The following is a 23,763-nucleotide window of genomic DNA, read 5'->3' as shown; positions in this document are numbered from 1 at the left end:
AGATGAAGCAATTGCTTAAGGTCCCCAGCAGCTCAAGGGGGTGGGTGGGTGTGTGTGTCGAGGAGGGGGGCAACATATTCCTATTTAGGGCCCCTAGGGTGACCAGATGTCCCGATTTTATAGGGACAGTCCTGATATTTGGGGCTTTTTCTTATATAGAGGCCTATTACCCCCAGCCCCTGTCCCTGCTGTCGGGTCACCCTCAGGGCCCGATGTCAGCCCCGGAGCGGGCACCCCAGGGAGAAGGGCCTGGCTTGGCTGGGAGAGCCCCCGCCTGCAATGGGGCCCAGGGGCGCAGCCATGCCCCCTCTCTCCGTCCCTCCCCTTCTCCCCCCCCCCGTTCCCATAGCAGCCGCCGGCCGCTCCGCCCCCCCCGCCATGGCCGCGGCCGCCGCGCGCTCCCTCTCCAGGCCCGGCCGCCGGGCGCTGCCGCTGGTGGTGATCCTGGGCGCCACGGGCACCGGCAAATCCGAGCTGGCGCTGCAGCTGGGCCTGCGGCTGGGCGGCGAGATCGTGGGCGCCGACTCCATGCAGGTAGCGCGGGCGGGGGGAGCCGGGCCTCAGGTCCCCTGGGGGCAGAGCGGGGGGGGATCGGGGGCAGGGTGAAGGGGCCTGCGGAGCCGGGGTCTCCCGGAGGACGAGGGGCCGGGAGAGCCGGGCCTCCTGAGGGCTGGGTGGGGGGAAGGAGCTGAGTCTCGCTGCATCACAGATCGGAGCCAGGAGACCCCAGCAGCCCCCGCCCCCCCCCGGCCCTGGTTCTGCGCTTTGTGGGGGTGAACTCAAGGGCAAGCCCCCCAAAGATGCACTCCAGCTGGGGGGTTGCTCTGACTCCGCAGCTCCTAGTTCTCCCTGCAGCTGGGGCCCCTCAAATTGCAAAGCCCTGCGTGGGCATGTTATCCTTAAGTACATGCTGCGGTTTGCAGCCTGGAGCCCCTGGGCTGGCATCCCCTAACTCACCGAGGTGTGTGCAACACCCCATTCCCCCCAGTTACATATACACCAAAGGGAAATAATCCCACCAGACTCAGCGTAATTGCAGATTGTTTTCTAAGAACCAACGCTGCTTACTTAAAAGGTGATAGGCGAAACAGCGTGTATATCTTTCAGTTCAATCCAATGACATTTCCCTGCCTGTGAAATATGCGGCAAGCGTTATTTAAAAAAATGAACTTGCCTTCTGGATAAAGGCTCTGTGTTAATTTTTTCAAGCTGGGAGACCCTCAGCCTCCAGGTGTTGCCTGGCCTAGCGCAAAACAGGGCCTGGAGGCGCTTAGGATGGTGTATAGGAGTAAACCCATAACTTTAAAGCTGTTTGGGACGTCTTTGTTCACCGGAACTTGGCGAGATCTCTACAAACAAGCCAAGTTTGACTTTTCACTGGGGGCGGGGGAGTGGAGTGGAGTGGAGTGCAATCTGTTTCTTTGTTTTTTAACACATGCATGACTCAAAAATGGTGGGGCTGATTTTGTTCAAATTTCCCCCCAGCCAAAAATAATTTCACCTTTGGAATGAGACGGGGCCTGGACAACTGAAACCCAGAAAGAATCAGTATGAGAAGTAACAAACTCAGGGAATGCAGAATGGAAGCTGAAGCTCACATACTTGTGCTTATAAGCACAGCTTCCCATCAGGATCCTCTAGCATGGACTTTTGTTGTGTCTCATTGAAGTCAATAACTCTGCGGAGCACATGAGACCTCCATAAATAAATCCCAGTGCAAGGTCAGGGGCTTACAATGTTTAATAAAACAGAACAGCAGCTCACGGCCCTGTTCCTGCACTGAACTCTGTGTAGGTGGTCTGTATTTGCATGGAGCCCTTTTACTCTGGGAGGAGGGGGTCTGCCACTGGAGAGGTCATTGTAGGAGGAGGGTCCAAATGAAGATAATGATCCAATTTGGAAGCTCAGTCGGTGTGATAGAAGTCACTGCTTAGTAAAGGGACTGGCTGGATCAATAGGCTTGGCAGAATTCAAATGTGTTATTTTTATAATTTTGACAGACAATATGCTTATTTTAAGCAGTTTTTATCCATTTAAATTTTCACAGTCATGAGAGATTTTTTGGGGAGAGGGTCAGACAATAATTATTGAATATCAATAGATGTTGAGATTAAAAAAGTTTGAGTTGATATCTGTCAAAACACAAATTGCCATCATCACATGTCAAATTCCACAAAGTAAACAGCCTTAAATCAAACTCTTATAAGTGGTCAAGCAGCATTTTCCTTCTGTTTGAAACGGATGTTTATTGACATTTACCAACAAAAGACTAGTCCTTTTTAGCCTAAAGAGAAATAATATTAAAAACAATTCTTTATTAGTCACTAATGACACCATGGATCATGAAAGGGACAATGTCATCTTAAAAAGCCCATGCAAACAAATCAATTTCTTTAGCTATCTTACTAATAACATCTTAGTTTATTACAAGCGAAGGATGTTAATGCTTCCATTGTACCTGTCACTCTGTTTTATTTCCTTTTTGGATTTCTGTTAGCTTGTACAAGGAAAACCAATGAAGTAAATTTTGTTTTTGTTTATAGTCACGTTCACTGAGGTTCTTAGTGTTGTGATATTTGGGTTTCAAACACTGCAGAGGGGTTGTTATTTTAACATTTTTCATTGTTTTGTATTAAATTGTGGCAGTAGTCCGATAAGCGTCTTTTTTTACAATATTTTAACTTGGTGCCAAATTTAAGGTGTCGGTTTTTACCTTTTCAACCTGAAGTCATTTTTAAAAACTGTGAACGTGTTTCCCTTCCCTCTGCGCTGTTGTCTTTTTGCAGCTCACTCAGTTTAGACATTGAAACTGGACTTGTTGCTTTTACTTTCTGGTTCTTGTGTATTAGCTCCCAGTTGCTGTTTGGGTTCTGAACACGGGAGGGGGGGATAGTCTAGAAACTCTACTGAATTTCAAACGAGTAATGAAAACGCTTTTGCTCATGTGGGAGATCTTAAAACGTAGGGGGGTGGGGCTGGGGAGTCTTAGGGTATGCTACAATTTTGCAGCGCTGGTTGTTACAGCTGTATTAGTACAGCTGTATAGGGCCAGCGCTGCAGAGTGGCCACACTTACAGCAACCAGCGCTGCAAGTGGTGTTAGATGTGGCCACGCTGCAGCGCTGTTGCACACCGCGGGGAAGGAGACCTGCTTGGAGGGGGGGTCGGGGAACGCCAGAGCACACCGCGGGGAAGGAGACCTGCTTGGAGGGGGGGTCGGGGAACGCCAGAGCACACCGCGGGGAAGGAGACCTGCTTGGAGGGGGGGTCGGGGAACGCCAGAGCACACCGCGGGAAGGAGACCTGCTTGGAGGGGGGGTTGGGGAACGCCAGAGCACACCGCGGGGAAGGAGACCTGCTTGGAGCGGGGGTCGGGGAACGCCAGAGCACACTGCGGGGAAGGAGACCTGCTTGGAGGGCAGTGGAGTTTCCTTAATTACCAGAGAGGCTTCCTCAGGTATGCTGGGATACCTGCATATTCCACGGAGGTCAACAAAAACGCTGGTGAGTGTCTACACCTGATGACCAGTGCTGGTGATCCAGCGCTGGGTCCTCTACACCCGAGGCACGACCGGGTGTACGGCCAGCGCTGCAAACAGGGAGTTGCAGCGCTGGTAATGCCCTGCAGGTGTGTACACATCCTAAGTTGCAGCGTTGTAACCCCCTCACCAGCGCTGCAACTTTGTAGTGTAGACAAGGCCTGAGGCCTGAACTAAGCTGGCATGACAAAATGACCATAACACCGTGAAGCTTTGTCATGGTGTCTTTGAGGGGTAGCCTCCTTTGGGGGAGGGATAACTCAGTGGTTTGAGCATTGGCCTGCTAAACCCAGGGTTGTGAGTTCAGTCCTTGAGGGGGCCATGTAGAGATCTGGGGCAAAATCAGTACTTGGTCCTACTAGTGAAGGCAGGGGGCTGGACTCGATGACCCGTTGAGGTCCCTTCCAGTTCTAGGAGATAGGTATATCTCCAAATTTATTTATTTATTTATTTTTACCATCAATTCAAGCGCTTGACCTAGCTATGTTAGAAAGCCACGTGCGTATGGGAATATCTGCTGGAGTCACAAGGTGAGGAGTCCTTTATGCTGACCAGCACTTAGAACAGTTTTCAGGAGGCCAAGCATATTCCTAGTGAATGGTCTGCTAGTCCTATAGAACGGTTCTTTTCACATTTGGGGTTCCGACTCCAGGGTAGATCACAAAGGGGTTTTCATAGAGGGAGGAGGTAACCTATTTTTCTCCGGAATCTAAGGCCCTGTCTAGGTAGGACATTTCAGTGCAAGTTAAGTTATCGGGGATAAATCTCTCTAGTATAGCATCTTCATTAGGGGTTTCCACAAGTGTCACAAAGGCTACATCTGCCCTATGAGCCAGGGTTTGATTCCTCTGCTCGCATACATCTAGTTGTGCCAGTGGGGGTATAAATAGCAGCAAAGCTCCGGTAGCACGGGTGGTCCAGGGAGCTTTGCCGTGACGTATGCGATCAGGGCTACACTGCTCTTTGTGCTCATGCTAGGTTGATGAGTGCTGTCTCCAGTATGTGTAGATGTAGTGTATATTGATGTAGTTGCACTGGTACAAATGTTCCTAGTCTAAACAAGCCCGAAGCTTTCACTGGACGGATTCTAGCCCGGCTGGCGATGAGGAGAAACTTGGCAAGGGTAATGGACAATGATCAAATGAATGTGCACTGGATGTGAATGCTGATTTAGGGCACAGTGAACTTTCACAAGTTACTGGGTGCCGTGACTTGGTTTGGCTGGCGTAGCAGAAATGAGGCTGTCATGGGGGGTCACAGGAGAAAAAATGAATGTTATGGGGAGGGGAAAAACATCGGCAGCCCCTATTTTAGGAATATGGCTAGGATGAGATGTTTCTGCTGCAATAAGGATCAAATCCTCATCTCATGGAAGTCAGTGGAAAAACAAGCGATTCTGGCTCTGTCCTGACTTCTCCGTTTCTCTGCATAATTGGCTGGGACTGGCTGCCACGAGTAGAGGCCTGCTCTCCGTGTGGCCTCTTGAGGCTGCCAGGTAATGGGGCAAAGGGTGCCTGTCAGAGGTACTGGGCAGCCTGAAGACCTAGTGTAGATTGGAGCTGGTTGACACATCCCCCACTTGTGTTCCACACAGCATGGTGGATCTCTTAGCAGTTGGAAGAATGTATCTCCCTTCTTTCTGGTAGCGTTCCTGTGGCATATGCCTCCCCTCTGCATAGTCCAGAGCCGGCTGTAGCCTTCGGGCCTGAGGATCCTGGTGAATTGCTGTGTAGGGCTTAATTTGGGTTTCTCAATCCTTTTTTAACCCTGCCCCCCGTCCCTCATTCCTAATTGACAGCCGCCCGCTGCATGCTGAGACGGCTCTATCCAGTCACGGAAGGCACCTGGCAAAGTTCTGACAAATGCGGACACTGGTTAGGGAACTGTTTGAGTCAAAGCTGGGCCCGAGGAAGGGGATGGCAGTGCTCCGAGACCGCCTGCTCTGGTGATAGTATGGCCAAGGCCTGGTTCGCAGGGACCCTTGTGTTTCCCAAGTGTTCTTGGTGCCTATGGATCCTGGTGGCTGAGTTATGGATCACAGCCCCCTCTTTGCATGGCTCAGGATGTCAGGATCATCTAAAGGGGCTTTTACTCTTTTCATTTTGTGTTGTCATTTCTCACAATCCTAATGAACCTCCTTTAGGAGGAGCAGCAGCTCTCCAGGGCTGCCCTGGGGAAAACAGACAGAAACCTACCAGGTGCTTTGCAAAAGATGTGCTCTGGCGTAACCCTGTTTGCAGTGCCAGCTAATGGGAGACAGCTAAGAAACAAGTGGCCTTTTCCTTCCTTTCACATCAGGCTGCTGAGTGACCTTTCTCCCCATACCACACTTGGGGAAAATTCCCAGCCAAAAACTTCACGCCCCTCTTCAGAGCTGTATCTGTCTTAGGTACTCAGCTGGCCCTGTTACTGTCTGAGCAAGCCCCTCCTAATCTGTACCATATTTATCCTTACACACCCTGCTGAGGCAGGGAAGTGCTCTTCTCCCCATTGTACAGATGGGGAACAAAGAGGCTGGGGTCCAGATTCCACTGAAATCAGTCGAAGTTACACCTCTAAATACCAATCTGGGCCTAGGTGACTTGCCTATGGTCACCTATGAAATCTGTGGTGGAGCAGGGATTTAAATCCAGATCTTATGAACTCTAGGCAATGATGCTAACCACTGGAACATCCTTCCTCTCATAATGCCAATGATCTCGTAGAGGCTAGGCTGCCTCTGAGTTGTGCCTACCACTCCTGACAGTCTAGAAATGGCCCACATGTGGTTATTGTGTTACCCCATCTCCCCCACCCTGATGTGCCCGTTGTGAGGTCTTGTCTTCTAGACTGGAAGCCCTTTGGGGCAGGGATTGTCATTTACGGTGTGCTTTTAATAATGATTGGCATGATGACTTTCACGGCTGCGCTCTGTGCCTCAGTTTCCCCACCTTGATACTCTCCTCCCTCTGCGAACTAGATCTATGGATGAATCCATTACATGGCCCACAGCTGAGTGCTCTAGCAGTGCTGAGTGGTGTTATTCCCAGTGTTGCACTCAGGGGACTGGTGCTCCAGGCTGCTGCTAATCTGTTTTGGGGCCTTAGACAGTAACAAAGGCTTATCTGAAACGCTGGCTGCAAATAGACATGAGCGTACAGCGCAAGGAGATCTCGGCGGCGAGGCCCTGAAGCCAGCCAGCTGCTGGAATCTTTCTTTGCTCTGTGGGTGTAAAAGGCTCCCTTTGTTCCGCTCCCAGCCCACACACTGACACCACATTCCTCTTCCTCTTGTTTCCAGATAGCCAGGGAGCCTCTCCCTCCGTGTTTATTCTCAGGAGAACCTTGAAGAGTTGAGCATGCCCTATAAATCCCAGCTCTGCCCATGTAGGGCGCAGGGGCTCTTTTATCCCTGCTCCCACCCCCATCAGCCGCCTCCCCTGCAACTAGTCAAGTCCAGCCCTTAGCAAGAGATTTGTGTGTCACTGTGATTTCGGGGAAACAGGTGTGAACTAGGGGAACTGAAAGGCTGTTGGGCCTTGCCTGGGCAGGGTGGCTTCTCATTGACTTCCACCGGCTTTGTATCAAGCCACAGCAGACCTGAATTGCACCAAGCAATTACCTCCCCTGGGTCTGAGTGTATTAGATAGCAGAAGGTAATCAATAGGCTGCAGCCAGCCATGGGGTTCGCCAGCAGGGAGCTGGCTCCTGGGCATCTCCTTCTGTCTGCTCTGAGCCCTGTTTGTGTTTGTGCTCAGAGCTGGCTGCATTTCCACAGGACTAGTCCATTTCGTCACCCTCCTGCCCCTTCCGCCCCTACAGAGACTGCCTGGAGGCAGTCGCTCCTCTTCTTGATGCTTTTAAGGGGGTGGCTGGGGTGGGGCCTGGTGCTTTCAAAGCATGGGACAAGTTAAACGAGCAAATTAATCTTGTTTCTCTCTGCAGCTTCCTGAAATGAGATATGACACTAGAAGGACCAATCCCCCCTCTGCCCGTCACGGGGGTCCAGTGGAGGAATGAGGCCCAAAGAATTTGGCAGATATTGGCAATGGTCCCTTCCAATCTGCTGACTGCTTTGTAGGGGCCAACATAAATTCCTTCTTGCTCCCTGCCCTCGATCTCCTGAGCGTCCCATGTCATTCCAGGGCATTATTATTAGGAGACCACCTCGGAAACCCAGCTGAGATCAGGCCCCTCGCTGTGCCTGGCGCTGCACAAGCAGCTGATTGCTGCCCTGAACAGCTAGTGATCTAAACAAACCAACACAGGGTTAAGGGAGAAGGGCTGTAACACAGGAGCAAGGGTGACAGATGGTACCTGTCAAGTTAGTGCCATGGTTTGGTGGTTTTGTTTTGAATGGTTTGGGTGTGGTTGTGCTGGAAGGAGAATTAGCTAATTAGAGACTAAGGGGGCTAAGGAGAACGCGGGAAAGATGGAGTGAGCTTGAGTCAGAGAAGATATGGAGGGTGTTGGAGCAAACGGCCAATCAGCTCAAGGGGAGAATGGCCAGAGTCAAAACGAGAGGAGAAAGTGATCAGGCACAAATGACATCGGCAGAGTTGGCAGGTCCTGCTGCAGCTGCTTGTCCGTGCTGCTACCGGCCGAGGCCAGGACTGCACAAGACAAGGTTTGCTGGGACGGTTCTACTGGTATAACTCTGCCGGCAAACTCTCCGCATGGAGACGCAGCTTGTACCAGTGGCGTCGATCGCTTGAGTGAGGGAAATGAGCGATACCAGCAAAAGGACTCTGGTACTGGTAGAACTGTAACCGCACTAGGGCTTTTGCCGTACAGACGTGTTGCAAAACGTCACCTCCCTAACTGCCACTGCTATACCACCAAGGTTTCCAGGGTAGACGTGGTCTGAGTCTGGGCAGCCCTTCCCTGAGCTGGCGTGGTTGGGGGACGGGGCGGCCTTCCTTCCTTTCTCCCTGTTGGGTGCAGTTACTCAGGGGCCCCGTCTGCAGGGAAGCGAAACATCTACAAACTAGAGGGAGGCCCTGGACTGAAGATGTGCGGGGTGGCTTGCTCCATGGTCCTCCACCTCTCCCTAGCCAGTCACCAATGTGATCCATGGAGCGCCACTTGCAGGAGGCTGCAGGGCTGAAGGGTTGGCAACTTGCAGAAGTAGAGTGGGGATGAATCTGGCTCTGTACGTCTGGCTCTCCGGTGCCACAGGCTGCTCTTGCCCCACCAAGCCAGGCTGACAGGGCCTTAGTCCAGTGCAGGCTCTGACCTCAGGCCTGGCATGTACAGAAAACTCCAGCCCGTGAGATCCGCCTCCCTGGGAGCCGGCCCAGGGGCTGAACCCTGTGGTTACAGAGCAGGGCCTTGGCGGGTGTCTCACACAAAGAAGACACAGTCCCCCTTACAGTGTTGAAATCTGATTGCCGAACAGAGAGGCTGCTTTATGAGCAGAGTCTTTGCCCGTGCACACAGCACGGAGTGTCCTGGGGGAGCGCTGGGCTATGGACTCTGATCTGGGTTTGTTTGCAGGCTCTTTAGAGCAGCGGCGCAGCTGCTTCTCAGCATGGGCTGCCAGCAGCATCCGAGGCTCTTTGTGCTGTGCCAGGCCAGTGCCAGGGTCCGTGGGCATACAGCACTGAAGAGACATGTGCCATGAAGCATGCAAGGGACACATCCACCAATGTAACAACACACTCTTCTGAAAGAGCTCTCCTCATGGGACCCTCATAATTCCTTGGAGCTGAGGCTCTACATTGCAAGCGAGGCTCTGATATTTACACTGGGTAGTTCCTTAGTTTTGGCCATGACTGGGTATTTACACGCCTCAGATGGTGGATCCTGAGGATGATCTTGATGTTTGTGCTGCCTGGATCCAGAGCTTGACTATTTACAAAGAGTCCTTCAGAAAGGTTGGCCTGTTTTTAAAAAACCTGTTGCCTAAATCAAGGAATGCAAGCTAGCGGCTAGTTACCAGCCTGGGAGCCAGGAGATCTGGGGCCAGTCCCAGCTGTGCTGCTCACGTGCTGTTTGATGGGCAGGTCCTTCCTGAGTGCCTCCATTTCACTAGAGAGAACTCCTCTACCTCACAGGGGATGTAAGGATGTGAAGTGCTTTGAGATCTTCACATGAAAAGTACTCTGAAGTCTGTTTCCTGTTCCGCAAGGAGGGACTAGGCAAAGAGAGGGGATTGAATAGCCCAGCGATACCAGACTACCTAGCTGAGGGATGTTCTTAGTCAGGGGCTCAGAAAATAATCAGATCCAATAGTGCTCTCTGCACTCAGTTTGATGACTGTGGTAGCAATTCTTTTTCTGGTCCTGAAGGGGGGTGGTGCATCAGGTTTGATCCGTGATTGTGCATTTTCTTTCGGTAACTACCCAGAACACACATCTTCCAGAGTGCACCATGCACTGTACTACACCATTGCAGGAAAGGATACAGATAGGTCTGTACGTCCACTCAGCTGCAGGGACAGCTGCAGATGGTATGTGCAGAGATGTGCACGCGTTGTGTGTGGCATGCAAGTGTGTTATCACCAGATCAGCACGCGGGCTTGACATGATTGGGATGCTCTTCTCTGCACTAATGGGGCATTGGTTGATTTGGGCTCTGAAGCATCCAGGGAGCTGAATTGCTGCCTCTATGTGTGTTTCTGCCATGTGAAGTGGTGTCAGCTGGGACTCTGAGCTGGGATGGGGGAGGGCTGACGCTTACCCAGGGTGAAAAAGAGCAGCTGCAGCCACAATGGAGAATTTCTTACTCCTGATTGTCATCTCTCTGTTTCTCTACCTTGCCAGCTTTTTTTGATCAGATTTCCACTGTAGCCTGCAGCCCTTTCAGACCAGGGAGATAAACTCTGCTGTGAGATCACTCCAAAGAGAACGCAGCAGTCAGAGCAGCTGGCTCTGGATAATCTCATGTTCCTTTTGTGTTAGACAGAATATAAGAATTTGCCCACCCTTTGCAGCACCTTCCACCTGAAAAGATTGGCGTGCTTTACAAAGGTCAGGAGGCATTGTCTGTATTTTACAAGGAAATAGGCATGCAGACGCAAAGTAACTTGCTCACAGGTCACCCAGCAAGTCAGTGGCACGGCTAGGAATGGGACCCAGGAGTCCTGACCCCTAGGCCCATGATAGGAAACGTTACAAAGCTGACAGAAATGAGTCATATGCAAACACACCCAAACTGAGTTGGACTTTCTGGTCAAACGGTTATTTCTCCCAAAGACCACTTGGATTTTCAGCAAATGTTGAAAATGGAAGGGCCCCAGCTACAGGTGGGGAACCCAGTGTGTCTTCGATCTTCTCAGAATAACAATCTAGTGCTAGTCCTTTGCCCTTCCTGGACACAGGCAGGGTTCTCTCTTCCTCAGGTGCCACCCGCACCCCCCAGCTTAGCCTTGCGGGGCGTAGGCACTGCATATGCTATCCAAACGCCCATTGTGCCTCACTCATCAGGTACCATGAGTAGGCTGACTAGATAGCAAGTGTGAAAAATTGGGACGGAGGTAGGGGGTAATGGGAGTCTATATAAGAAAAAGCCCCAAATATCGGGACTGTCCCAATAAAATTGGTACAGCTGGTCACCCTAGCCAGGAGTAGGGGAGTAGTGTCCCCGATTTTACTGATGGGGAAGCTGAGGGGGAGAGGTGAAGGGGACTCGTCCAAGGCCCCGCACAGGGTCAGAGTCGTGAGTTCTTATCTCCCCTCCAAAGGGAACTGTGTATCTGTTTAGAATTGTGATCTAACTGATTGGGCACTAGACTGGGCCAGAGGGGACCTGAGTTCTGTCACTGGCCTGCTGTGGGCAAGTCACGTCCGTGCGTTGTGCCTCTGTTTCCCCATCTGTGAAGTGGGGAGGATACTGACCCTCCTATGTAAAATACTTGGAAATCTGCTGATGAAATGTGCTCAGTAAGAGCTAGGTGGTATTATTGTAAATGGAACCTTCAGGGTTTTCTGCACTGCGCTTTCCCACTGGGGTTTCCTGTTAACAGGATTGTAGCCTAGACTAAGGGTGGCCATGTGGTCCCTGGGCTACTTAACACCTGGAGAGATCCCAGTGTAAGCAAAACCTCAGCCTCCAGCTCTCCAGGCATTTCCTCTGTGCAGCTCCCTTACCACTCTCCCCTCCCTTGTTGCCCTCGCACTGGTTCTTGGGGCTTGCACCCAGGACCCTTTGAAGCTCAGAATTCCCATTGTCTGGATACTGAGATTTGGTAAATATCATCTTACCTCTAAATCTGGAGACTTTGATCCTATTCTAAGGGCCTCTAATTCAGTGGTAGAACTAATGCATCTCCAGAGAATGGCTGCCCCCTCTCTCTGGGAGTTGTTGACCTGAGCTGATATATAACTTTTTTCCTTTGTGTACCTGGCCAGACGTGTCACCGAGCAGGGGAAACGATTGATAAGCTCAGTTTTTACCGGGGGTTCGGTGGAGTCAGTCGGTGTTTGCAGAGGGCTCTCGTCCCCAAACAAGACTTTGTGTGCTCTGTTAGGGGCCCTGCTTTTGGGCAGAGCTGCACCTGAACTTTTACCAGCCAAAGTGCCCGGTGAGGTTCGTGAAGACAGGCTGTGGTCTGAGGGCGACACTTCGGAGCCGGGCTCGGCGAGGTTACCGTCCCTGATCAGTGGCTCCGCCCTTGCTCTCCGATCGCTGGGTCATTGGAACATGCTTGTGTCAGTAACGCACGTGGGGCTGTATTTGGCCCTGGCGCAAGCAGATGCTGTCCTGGTTGCGAGTCTGCTTATGCCAGGGCTGAAGCCGGCCTGCCTTTGCATGGCCTGGGTCCTGATCTCCGGCTGGGTCAGAGGACTGTGCGAGAGGGAAGAAGGGGAATATTTTGAGAGCATGAAGGATTAGCTGACGTCATCTGTGGTCATGGGGCTGGGGAGGGAGAGCAAATCCCTCCCTTTTCCTGTGTGGTTGGAAGGTGGGGGGAGGCTCTGTGAGGAGCGAAGGGGAATTGGGACCTTTATCTCCTGCTCTCTGTGTTCCAGGTGTACAAGGGGCTGGACATCATCACAAACAAGATCTCTCCCCGGGAGCAGGCTTTGTGCAGACACCACATGATCAGCTTTGTGGATCCCTTGGTCTCTAACTACACTGTGGTGGACTTCCGGAACAAAGCAGCCGCCCTGATATCCTTTCACAGGGCAGTCCGACTGGCCAGACAAATACACACCTGGCTCCTCCCTTCCCTCCCTGGCCCCTTCCCTGCACAAAGGCCTGGGCCATTGCCTAGATCAGCCGCTCGCTCTCTTCCAGGAGCGGCTTCCTTAAAAACTAAAGCTGGCGAGAGAATGTTAAAGGCGGTGGGAAGATGAGCTGCTGCTTTTGGAGGAGCATTAGCTTGTCCAAACTCCTCTTTGTCCATTTGTCGGCATCTGGTCATCTCGTGTCAGGCCAGACTCCGTAGCCTGCAAGAGGAGCAGCTCAGCCACCAACGTTTTCTAAAAGCAGTGCTGCTGGCGTGATGGAAGGCACTCAAATTTGGGGTTACCTGGGCAGCTATCGGGTAGAGCCCTCTGCCTTGCCGTGTGCCACCTGCAGCATTAGCCCTGGGCCTGGATGTGGCTAGTGGGGAGAAGTGGAGTTGAGAGGGGGATGATGATCTCAGCCCAAACCCAAGTTGGTCAGGTTTGAAATAGATCAGTGGAATCATGCAGGGAGCCCAGGATTTGAGAGTAGTTGCTGGTCTACTTTATACCCAGCTGCAGCAAGAGACGCAGTGACGGTGCTATTGTCCATTGACAGATTAAAGCCAAGTTTAGTTTGTGCTGCAGAGAGGCTTGAACAAATGTATCTGTGTCCCTGAGACATGCTATGACCTAGCAGTAGCAGGGCTCTGGCTCAGCCTGGTTTAGTCCTATCTATGCTCAAGACCTGACTGGATTTCTGGAGACGTGGGTAGCAGCCAGACACAGTTGTTTCCATGGTGTAGACGGGCTGTGACAAGCTCCCTTTCCCTCCATCGAATCCTGATATTTTGCAGAGCCCTTCTGTGTCTCATGCTCCTTAACCGGGCACATTGAAGATATATTTGCTCAGGAGAAGATCCCAATTGTTGTGGGAGGCACCAACTATTACATCGAGTCCCTGCTCTGGAAGGTCCTTGTCGATACCAAGGTAGGAGTCTGGGGGGGCAGCAGTTCCTGAGCGAGGCAGGTCCCCTCCTCACTGCTGGGCTTGCTATGACTGGAAGCAGATTCGCCTTCCTCCCTTGAAATGCTGTACTATGCCTGTGTAACCCTCTTTGCAGAACAACATACCAAGTTCATCCAGGTAATGCACTCCCTCGGGAGCAGCCTAAGGCAGTCGCCAAGAGATGAGGACATGCTTGCATTGCATTAGCATCTTGTTAGCTGAGTCAGCACCCAGCAGGTGCCTGGAGGCAGATTACTGGTGCTGTGGGTGGTACTCTATTGCAGAAGGCTCTTGCTGCAATCCCTAGCCAATGGCGGGGAGCCAGTGCCCTGCGCGAGGTGGTAGACCCGGGAGTTCTTTGGTAGGCTCGTAGGCAGCAACTCTGCTTGGAGCTGGGCCTGAGGCGTGAAGTTTGGTTCTGGCTCTGTACCGCCCTAGAGCTCGGGGAGATTTGGCTTCCCCTGTTTCATTTGGTCTCCTTTCTGATCTGTCCCACCATCGCCCCCTTAGGAAGCAGAGGGTCCCACGCGCAGCAGGTTTGAGCTGGGTCTCGCTTTGACCTGCAGGAACATTTGCAGAGGTTTGACTTTGTGACCCACAGGAAAAGACCAGCCCTTCCCCTGGGCGAGCAGCCGACCGGAGGGTGGAACTGGAGCAGCTGGACGGCTGCGAGCTCCATTGCCGGCTGAGCCAAGTGGACCCGGAAATGGCTGCCAAGCTGCATCCCCACGACAAGCGCAAAGTGGCCAGGTGAGCTTGTCTAGCTGGAGAGAGCTGATCTCGAGGGCACTGCGGCACGTGCCGTTTGCAGCCTCCCTTGCTATTTGCAGTTAGAGTCTGGCTGTTTGGGCCTCTCTGCAGATCTGCCGGTCGCCTCTTGTCCACCTTCCGATGAACAAACTTTGCTGGCCTCTCGGTAGTTTCCGTTGCCACGCACTAGACTAGTGTGGAGGCTGGACAGACAGGGGAGAGGAGTGTGGGGGCGGGGCTTGCATGGAGTGACATCACAGAGAGGGAGGAATTGGATCTGATCTCTTGGGGGTTCCAGCTGATGCAGAGAGATTTTGGGGTGCTGGAGGAGGGTGGCTCTCATCTCTCTGGCATTGGATGAAGAGCAGTTTCTGGTTCTTGGACTCTGTCGGATCAGCCAGAGACCGGGCGGTTCTTGAGGGTCTAATACCGTTGTCCAGAGAGACGGGGCAGAGCCTTTCTTTGGGAGGCCATGATCTCTGCTATGGGCTGGTGGAGGTGATCTGACAGGGAGAGGGAGTGAAAGTCCCAGCTGCTGCCTGTGACACCAGGGTGCGATTTGCATTTATTTGGGGGTTTATGAAATGTGCTGCTCAGTCGGCAGGGAGACAGCTGGAAACAGGCAATGGAGGTGACTTTCTGCCCAAAGCCAGAGGGAGCAGGTCCCCGTTCCCCACCCCCAAGTGACTGGAGCGGTCTAGCCCTGTGCCTGGGACATCACTCAGCTTGGGCTCTGAAGGGACCAATGTGGGAGCCAAAGCCCAGGGCCCTCTGCAGTGAAGGCCCAGCCCTGACTTGTAAGCCTAGGGCCTGATAGCAGGAGCATCCCTGCTGCTCTTGGAGGCATCAGCGAGGGTGGCCAGGACCTCCAGTGGCCCTAAATAGGGTGGCCATTGGCAACCGGTATAACGCTGCCCGCGGGCCCATAAGACGCTGGCTGCGCTGTCGGCTCTACCTGGCAGGGGGAGCAGCAGCAGCTTCTCTGGAGCTATTTAAATTGAAAGCTGCCGTGCTGGCTGAGTAACATACCGCGGGGCTGTGGGAACGGGGCCGCGGCAAGATTGGACTTGTCGCCTCGAACAGACTCTCCCAACCCAGCCCTGCCCGCAGGTGAAGCGGAGCAACGCCCACCCCATTCGCACAGGAGAGGCGCAGTCATTGTTCTGCCGGCTGCCTCTGTTGCTCTATGACCTTTCTGATCTGTGGTACCAATCCCTTCCCTGCAGGGACTCTTGACGGGAAGAGGCAGGACGGTTGCCAGCACCTCTCCCCTACCCCCGTAGGGCCTGTCTCAGCGTCATTTTGGGGTGGTGGTTCTTACGGTCGGCCAGCTGGGTGCTCCATGCAATACCCCGCCCCCCGGCCTCTTCCCCAGGGAGCTGGTGGTTGGCTCTGGGCATACTCAATACATCAGGCTCCAGGAAGGGGCAGATACCTTTCCCCCAGCTGGGAGGGTTGGATTTTCCTGTACATTCAAGGTTCCCTCTCGCTGTATCCCTGAGGGCACTGGGCAGATGGAAATCTGCTCTGAACCCAGCCTCTGAGCTGCCTCTGTCTGTCCATCTGCTGTACAGGAGCCTGCAAGTATTTGAAGAAACTGGGATCCCCCATAGCGAGTTCCTGCATCGGCAGCGAGAGGAGGAAGGTGGGGGCCCATTGGGGGGGCCCCTGAAGTACCCAAACTCCTGTATCCTGTGGCTTTATGCAGACCAGGCAGGTAAAGAGCGGGTTCTGACCAGCCGCCGTCTGACTGAACGAGCAGAGCCATTCCCTGGCCAGGGCCGGCTTCCTTTTGTCCCTGAAACGCAGGCCAGGCTTCTCCTGTCCCAAGTGTAGTCTCCACATTTTGCTATGTAGCAACCTCACCCAGTGCCTGATCTGAGTGGGGGAGGGTCCTCAGCAAGGAGAGACCCCAGCTAAGCAGTGTAGGGTTAATGTGAGCCCCCCTTGCCCCCCATGGTCAGGGTGCCCTCTCTTTAGCCCTGGTGATTCCCACTCGTACCCTCCAAAGCAGTCCCCCTTCCTTGGGGTTCACCCTCACACTCCCTGGGTCATGCCCATATGCCCTGCACGATGTGGTCCTGATGGTGCAGGACTCCTAATAGTTCTTAGCGTATCACCCAACATGAGGCTGGATCCGTCGAAAAGGATTGGAGTTTTGCCATTGGCTTTAATGAGAGCAGGATTTGGCCCGTTACTGTGCCATAATTCTCACAACCCCCGTCAGTAGAATTATTCCAGTTTTACAGACGGGGAAACTGAGGCAGGGAGAAGTGAAGTGACTTGTCTAGGCTCAGACAGTGGGATTGTGGCCACCTTGGGAATACAACCCAGGAATCCTGTCCCCCGCTCCTGTCCTCTGTCCATTGGCTTGTTTCTTGGCAAGTATGGAATGGCCCAGTGCTGCCATCCAGGGATCAGAGTGTGAGTTCGCTGCTCAGTCCCTTGGTCGCTGGTCCCTCTTCCGGAGCTTTGGCAATGGTGCCCCTGGCTCCAGCAGGGAGGGGGCATTCGATGTGGGAGTCACACAGTGAGAGGGGCAGCAGGTTTGTGAGTGTGGAGATGTCTGGGGTGGAGCGTACGGCTGGCAGTGCCCCCCCACGAGGATTTAGGGTGCCTGGTGATGGAGCCATGCGCATGGTCCTCGGGAGGTCCGGGGTGCAGTCTGCTGCCGTGGGTGTATGTGGCTGGGAAGCCAGGCACTCTCCTTTCTGCGAACGCAGCTCTGGGTGTTTGAATGGCTGTTGTGATCTCTGCCAGCTCTAGATGAGCGGCTGGACAAGCGGGTGGATGACATGGTGGCAGCGGGGCTCCTGGAGGAGCTGCGGGACTTCCACCGGCGTTACAACCAGGAGAAGGTGGCTGAGAACTGGTGAGTGTTTGGCTGGCTGCTTCACACTCAATTAATCCCCTGTTGTTGCAGGGGCCTTGAGCATTGGTGCACCTCAATGCTCCTATTCGCTGCTTGTGGCCCACGATACATGAGTCTCCTGGAGAGCCAAGTACTTGCCCTGATTGTGGCTGAAGGGCTTGGTGTGGGGGTAGTTAGAGGGTGGTTAGTGGCCTGTGACATCCAGGATTGGGCTGGTGTGATGATACCTCCTGGCTGTAAATCCTGATGCCGGGCTCCTCATGTGGGCACCTGGACATCCCCACCACATATCTCTGACGCAGACCATTGCTGGGATCGCTCCCATGTGGTCGGTGATGGCTGTGCTGCTCTAAACCCGTGGGAGCTGCTGTTGTGGGGACACAGCACAGAGGGGGGCAGCTTCTTGCTCCAGCGCACAGGGGTTGACCCGCTATCTGTGACCTTATTCTCTAGCCAGGATTATCAGCACGGCATTTTCCAGTCGATTGGCTTCAAGGAGTTCCACGAGTACCTTACGACAGAGGGGAAGTGCCCGGAGGAGACCAGCACCTTGCTGCTGGAGAAAGGTGGGAACTGCTTGCCCAGGAGGCTGTCGCTTGCTCACACCTGCGGAGGGTCTCGTATCTACCCCTACCCGCACTTTGCAATGGCCCAGGAGGTCCCAGCCACCCATGCCTGATAAGCCCTGCAGTGCAGGAGATGCAGCTGTCACTTGGCAGAGTCTTGAGCAGGGTCTGGTGCCCCTTGGCCAGCTGAACCAGGCTGTCTCCCTGGGGGAGGGCTCCCTGGAGCTGGGCTGCAGGGTATCTCCCATAATTAGAGGCTGAGGGAGATGGAGACTCCTTTGCCATTGCTTGGTGAGCCATGGGTTTGCTCACTTGCCCTTTAGTCGGATCCAAAGATGGAGAAGATCTGTTGAGGTCTCCAATCCACCCCCTTGGAGCCCTCTGTAGAATCGTCCCTAGAGTCTGTTCCTTGGGGCTTTGCCCAATCGAGTTTTAACTGTTCCCCATGATGGTGTTTCCATCACTTCCCTTTGGAGAGTCTTTCCCCGCTGAGAGACCTCCCTGATCATTAGCCTAGAGGTCACCCCCCATTAGCCCGGCCATCCCCCTCCTCCCTCGGGGTTCGCACCTTCCCACACCCTGCCCCACGCCTAGCTCCTGCTAGCTTCTTTAACATCCCTGGAGTCTAATTCACACCTGCTTTGTTACCTCCATTCAAAAGGGATCCAGGCCCTGAAACTAGTGACGAAGAGATACGCCCGGAAGCAGAACAAGTGGATCCGAAACCGCTTCTTGAGACGTAAGTGTTTCTATCTCTTCTTTGCCCCCGCCCCCAGCTGCCCTCGGAGTGTCCCCCCCCCCTCCCCTCTCATCCCTTTGCCCCTGATCTGCTCTGGGGAGTGTCCCAGCCCTCCTCTTTCTCCTCCATCCCTCTGTGCAGCGTCCTCCGCCCTCCTGACTGGAGAAGGGAGCCTGCTGCTATTGGTGGCCGAGCGAACTCTGGTTTTGTCAGTTGATGTCCAGCCCATGGAGGGGCTCCGAGTTCTCCCAAGGGGGGTGAATTGCATACAGGTTGTGCTCTGACCCTGCTCTCCGCAGCCCCCCCTCCCTGCGAAGAGCTCTCCTCCACCATTGTGGTTCTACGGCCAAGGCAGCTCTCTGGAGGGAGGGGGCCGGACCCGACGGGGCGGCTGGATAAATAGCAGCATCTCCAGGCAGAGACCACGTTCAAGGACAGTTACGTAACACAGCTCTCCCAGGGCCACCGAGGAAACCGTTCCTGCATTAATTCCCTCCTGCTGAGTCCCATGGACGTTCTCTGCCTGGGTGCAAGGCCGCCCGCTCCACAAATTACCGGGATCTGTCCAGCAGCCTCTGCTGTGAGTAAGCTTTGAGTGTGTCCTGTCTTCAGGCTGCCTAGGCACATCAGGACGTGCTGTTCCTGCTTAGCTCCCTGCCCATCTGGACCAGGTCTGACCAAGACCTTGCTGCCCCGGCCTTGAATGTGGTCATTCCCCATCCCACCTGGAGTGGGCGTTCCTGAGCTCCCTCCCAGGCCCCCTTCAGTGCACCGCTCCCTGCTTGTCCAGCTGTGACAGGGAGGTCTCCACCCCTCCCAGGAGAAGCTTCCTCATTGCTGGCTAAAATCCCAGCAGAACAAAGCCCCACGTGCCACCCGTCCCTCCACACATCCCCTCCTCCTGTGCTAGCTGTTGCTGGCAGTCGGCTCCCTGGCTGCTCACAGGCCAGCTCTCCCCTGAAAGGGGCCACGGGAGATTTGCCCGTCGTGTTTACCTCTCCCCAGGAGCCCACACGCGCGCCGGGCTGGAGTGAAAAGCCCCACTGACAGCTGCCCTCCAGATTAGGAGCTGCAGCCGATTGGTTGTTAGGGGCCTGCCATGGACACCATGATGGCAGGAAGCCAGTGGGACTTCCCTTTCCCTGGAGCAGGGCCAGGATCAGCAGCTGGGAGCTGAGCATTTGTTGAAAGGTGGCTGGTAGGGGCAGGAAAAAGAAAAAGAAACCCAACCAGGCCAAAAGACTGGCTTTGAACGGGGTGCAGAGCTTTCCTGGGGCCAGGTGCGTGGCATTCACGTCTCACCTTTCTGCCGAGCAGCAGGTGGGAGACAGGTGTGCCTTCGATCGGCCTCTGAAGAACCTTGCTTGTGGTTGGCCGAATAAAAGGCAGCACCTGCCGGATGCCACAGCCTTTGATGGCTTTGTCTGAGTGGCGAGGCGCTCGCTCTGCTGGCTGGCAGGTGGGTCCTGGCAGCATGGTGGGGGAGCGACATCGCTGGGGAGCATGCGCTGCCTGGGTTTGCAGACATCTCTGCGCTCTGAGTGCCGGGCAGGCCTCTGGAAGCGCCAAACGCCCTCACGTTGGCTCCAGGAGACAGATTGGTTGGTTTTCAAATAGCCCCGCATCAAATGCAGGCATTCAAATGAAGCACACCCATTGCGATCTGCAGACGTGTCCGCAGCACGTCCACCTCTGCGGCCTTGTTAGCCGTGACCGCTGTAAATAAAGCAACCAGGCTCACAAGCAAATACCTGATCCAAGCATCAGGCTCGAGCCTACCTAGAACAGCTGCACCTCACATAATTGCTACGTGCTGGAGCCATCTGGGTCTCCTCTGCTGGCTGAATGAGCTTGGACTTTTCCAGTGGACCGTGCTGGTGGGAAGCGGGTTGTAGTTATGAAGGGAGCACAATTTGCTTGGCTCTTGCCAAGCTCTAGATGTTGGGTTTGCTTTCCTGCTCCTGGATTGCAAACTGCCCTGCTGGACCCTGGGGTTGAGAAGGTGCAGTTCCTAGCAAACCAAGGTCTCCGGTAATCCTGTCTCGGGACTGCTCTGTCTCGGAACGTTGAAGGACAAGCTGATGAGGATAATGTGGGGCCTCTCCAGCGAAGGGATGTTCGGGTTCTGCGGCCGCACCGCTCAGGAGTAGCGTGACTGATTGGCTGGGATACTGCTGGTAGCTAATTGCTTCTGCTCTGCTTTTCTCCCTAGGCCCTGGACCCAATGTGCCCCCAGTGTATGGTTTGGAGGTGTCTGATCTCTCCCAGTGGGATGAGAATGTGTTGAAACCTGCCCTTCAGATTGTGGAGAGCTTCATCCAGGTGAGGTTCATCCGTGGCCAGGGGTCTGTGTGAGCAGTTGCTTAGGAGAACCTTATTTGGTGTGTGTCTGATCTCTCTGTCCTGCGCTGGGTGGGGACTGTTACCAGAACTGCAGCGGGTCTCTGCTACAAGCTGAGATCTTCTCCCCAGAGCTTCACCCTGGGAGTTTGCGATCTCCAGGCCTCTGACCTAGAGCTCACTCTCTCCCAACTCCAGGGGCTTCCTCTTTACTCCTCTGGCCTCCAAACTTGCCCCTCTTAGGCTGGCCATGGGTTCTTGCTGTGTCTCTAACTCCAGATTTCCGTCTCTCCTGCTGTTACCAAGGAACCCCCAAGCATGCCCCTTCTCTCATACTGGGAGGAGACGGACTCCGTAGCTCCGACCCTCAAAGGTCAGGAGGAAAGCCTCATATCTTCAAATCCCATGACAGTGGCAGTGACGAGAGAAACCTCGCTGAATAGAAACTGACCTGACACGTTTGTAACCTCAGGGGCGGCAGCCATCGGCAGACCCTGTAAAGATGGAGAGCGAGATAAATGAGGACAAACGGAGTCATCACGTGTGTGAGCTCTGCAACAGAGTCATCATTGGGGACAGAGAATGGGCAGGTAAGATCCGGGGGGTGGGGATAGGGGAGGGAATATATATGGGACAACTTAAATGTGGAGATTGCAGTTTGTGCGAAGGGAACAAAATGAGTCCATAGATACCTGCTGTTGGCCATATGACCATCACATGATCTCAGGCTTCCAAGGATTGTTTACAGCCCTCTGATAAAAGCAGCCACTTGCAAGCCGGGAGGCGGTATGTCAGCCATGCCACAGCAGCCATCTGTCAGCTCTTACCATCGGGCTGGGGGGAGGGAAACAGTAAAGCTCACGTTCTCTTCTGGCAGTGGGTAGTGGGAGCCCTCTCCATCAAAACACACTTCTTAGCGCATCACTTCTGAATTTGTCAGTGTTCGTTCTGAGCCGCTGGTCCTTGCTAGCAATTCAGGAGGGTTAGAGAACCTGCACCGAGAATTTTGTTTCTTTTACAATCCATTTTTTTATTTAAAAGCAACAATAATTTACCCTGGAAAGTTTTTTAAAAGTTGGGTTTGCTCCAACATTTACGTTTTGTAAAACTAAAGCTTTTCCCAGATCTAACGTTGATAGGAACATTTCCATAAGTTTGAAAATTGAATTTTAATCTCATTGGAATCGAAATATTTTAAACACATTAACACTTCCCTGAAGCTCAGAACCTCCAAGTGAAATTGGCTAGAAACTGACTAGCAACAAACATGAAACTGACATGTCTATCTTCCTTGTGCAAACTGAGTGAAATGCTGAAAGCAAATGCAGTATTAATAGCGAGAACTAGGTTTTAAAGATTAATTTAGTTTTATTAATCCAAGGAGCGGCTTCTAACATAGGTAGGGAAGTTGGTGTTTTTAATGTAGCAGTTCTCTTTAATATGCTTAGATCATAAATGTAGTTATCTAGTTTTTAGTAGATCTGTGTATTGTCCTAGTTTGAAGACATTTTAAAAGACATCCACACACATTAAGGAGAGAGTATCTCTGAAAGACCTGAGAGCCCACTCCATGCTGCTAGGCATAGGAGGCAGCATGACCAGAGTGGTACTTTCATAAGCAACAGTTACAGGGCAATAAATTCCTTTTCTGGGGTTGTTGCCTAAGTTCCCGGTTATTAATAATATTTATTTATCCTTGATCAATGCTGCATCCCCTGTGTCCATCCATATTTGGCACGAACCCATCAATAGTGCTGGAGCAGTGTTGGGGGGAGGGAGGACGCATGTAGAACTGAACTGAAACGTTGCCATTAAATGGAATCTTAACACTACAGATTTAAACACACGAGGCAGGAAATGAAAGCACTGGGGGCACAAAGTCAACTTGAAATCGAGTCAGTTTCTAAAAATGAGTTGGAAATAGTTTCAGAAACTGCTCCTGGCCCTGATGGTCCTCTCAGTTTTTGTGTTTTGTTTTTTTTCTGTTTTTTACAATTGCACTTTCATGTTGTTTAAAATGAAAGACTCTCACAAATGACAGGAGAGACATGTACTGTCTCCATTAAACTTTGGTACCACTTGTAACAAGATTTTAGAGATGTGCGATTTCATTGCAACCTGATGGTGTCCCAATAACATTGCAATAAAGTACCAGATTTGCATGTAATTTTCTTTAGAAGGAGGCGCCCCCCCCTCCCCCCCCCAAAAAAAAAGTCTGGAAAAGACCCTAGGGCCCCCATCCTGCAGACACATATGCACATGCTTAACTAAGGCAATGTCTACACTGAAGTATTGCTGCCTGAACTATGGCGCCATGATTAAAGCAGCAAAAACCCCTGAGTGTGGAGGCTGTTATACCAGCATAAAAGTGCTTATACTGCCATTACTATTCTGGTTTGGTGAAGCACCTTATGCCGATATAACTGCATGTACACTGGTGCTTTGCCTGGCATAACTGTATTGTAAATGAATCATACCTCTTACGAACATAGTGACGCCAGTGAAACTTTGAGTGTAAGCCAGGCCTAAGCAATGGGACTGCTTGGGTGCTTAAAGGAATGCACAAGCGTGAGTATTTGCAGGATCAGAGCCTACCTGTGGCACACCTGTAGGTGTTAATATTGTCCAGTCTATAGACACACAAAACACCCAGCTGTGGCATATTGTATATAAAGACATAGTCTCGGCTTCGTGGTGCTGCAGACAATTGTCCAACTTCACGACATGATGAGATACGAAAACCGTTTTGTGATACGAGTCTCGCGGCAGCTGTTCCTCGCTGAGGGCTAGACGCGTCAGCAGTGTGGAGGTCACCCGTTTGTGAGTCTTTTGGCACAAAAATGGTTTTGCATCTCTCTCTA

The 23,763-nt window shown here is 52.9% G+C and overlaps 1 protein-coding gene across 2 annotated transcripts; it reads left to right on the top strand.

The window, feature by feature from the left end:
• Positions 1-453: 453 nt before the first annotated feature.
• On the top strand, positions 454-21,368 carry TRIT1 (tRNA isopentenyltransferase 1). Of its 2 annotated transcripts, none has more exons than XR_003997283.1 (10): positions 454-534; positions 12,489-12,629; positions 13,519-13,617; positions 14,237-14,385; positions 15,960-16,102; positions 17,146-17,257; positions 17,711-17,823; positions 18,485-18,562; positions 18,704-20,021; positions 20,775-20,858. XR_003997283.1 is itself a non-coding variant. In XM_030538804.1 (10 exons), exons 1-10 carry the CDS (start codon positions 529-531, stop codon positions 21,350-21,352), a joined length of 1,095 nt encoding a protein of 364 aa, XP_030394664.1. In that variant the 5' UTR covers positions 454-528; the 3' UTR covers positions 21,353-21,368. The 2 variants fall into 2 exon arrangements, 1 of the variants encoding a protein (XP_030394664.1); XM_030538804.1 differs by lacking the exon at positions 18,704-20,021 and adding an exon at positions 21,209-21,368 and having other exon boundaries at positions 20,775-20,884.
• Positions 21,369-23,763: the final 2,395 nt, after the last annotated feature.

The sequence above is a fragment of the Gopherus evgoodei genome, chromosome 20, assembly GCF_007399415.2.
Source record: "Gopherus evgoodei ecotype Sinaloan lineage chromosome 20, rGopEvg1_v1.p, whole genome shotgun sequence".
NCBI classification, from domain to species: Eukaryota; Metazoa; Chordata; order Testudines; family Testudinidae; genus Gopherus; species Gopherus evgoodei.
This window is presented reverse-complemented; position numbering and strand designations above follow the sequence as displayed.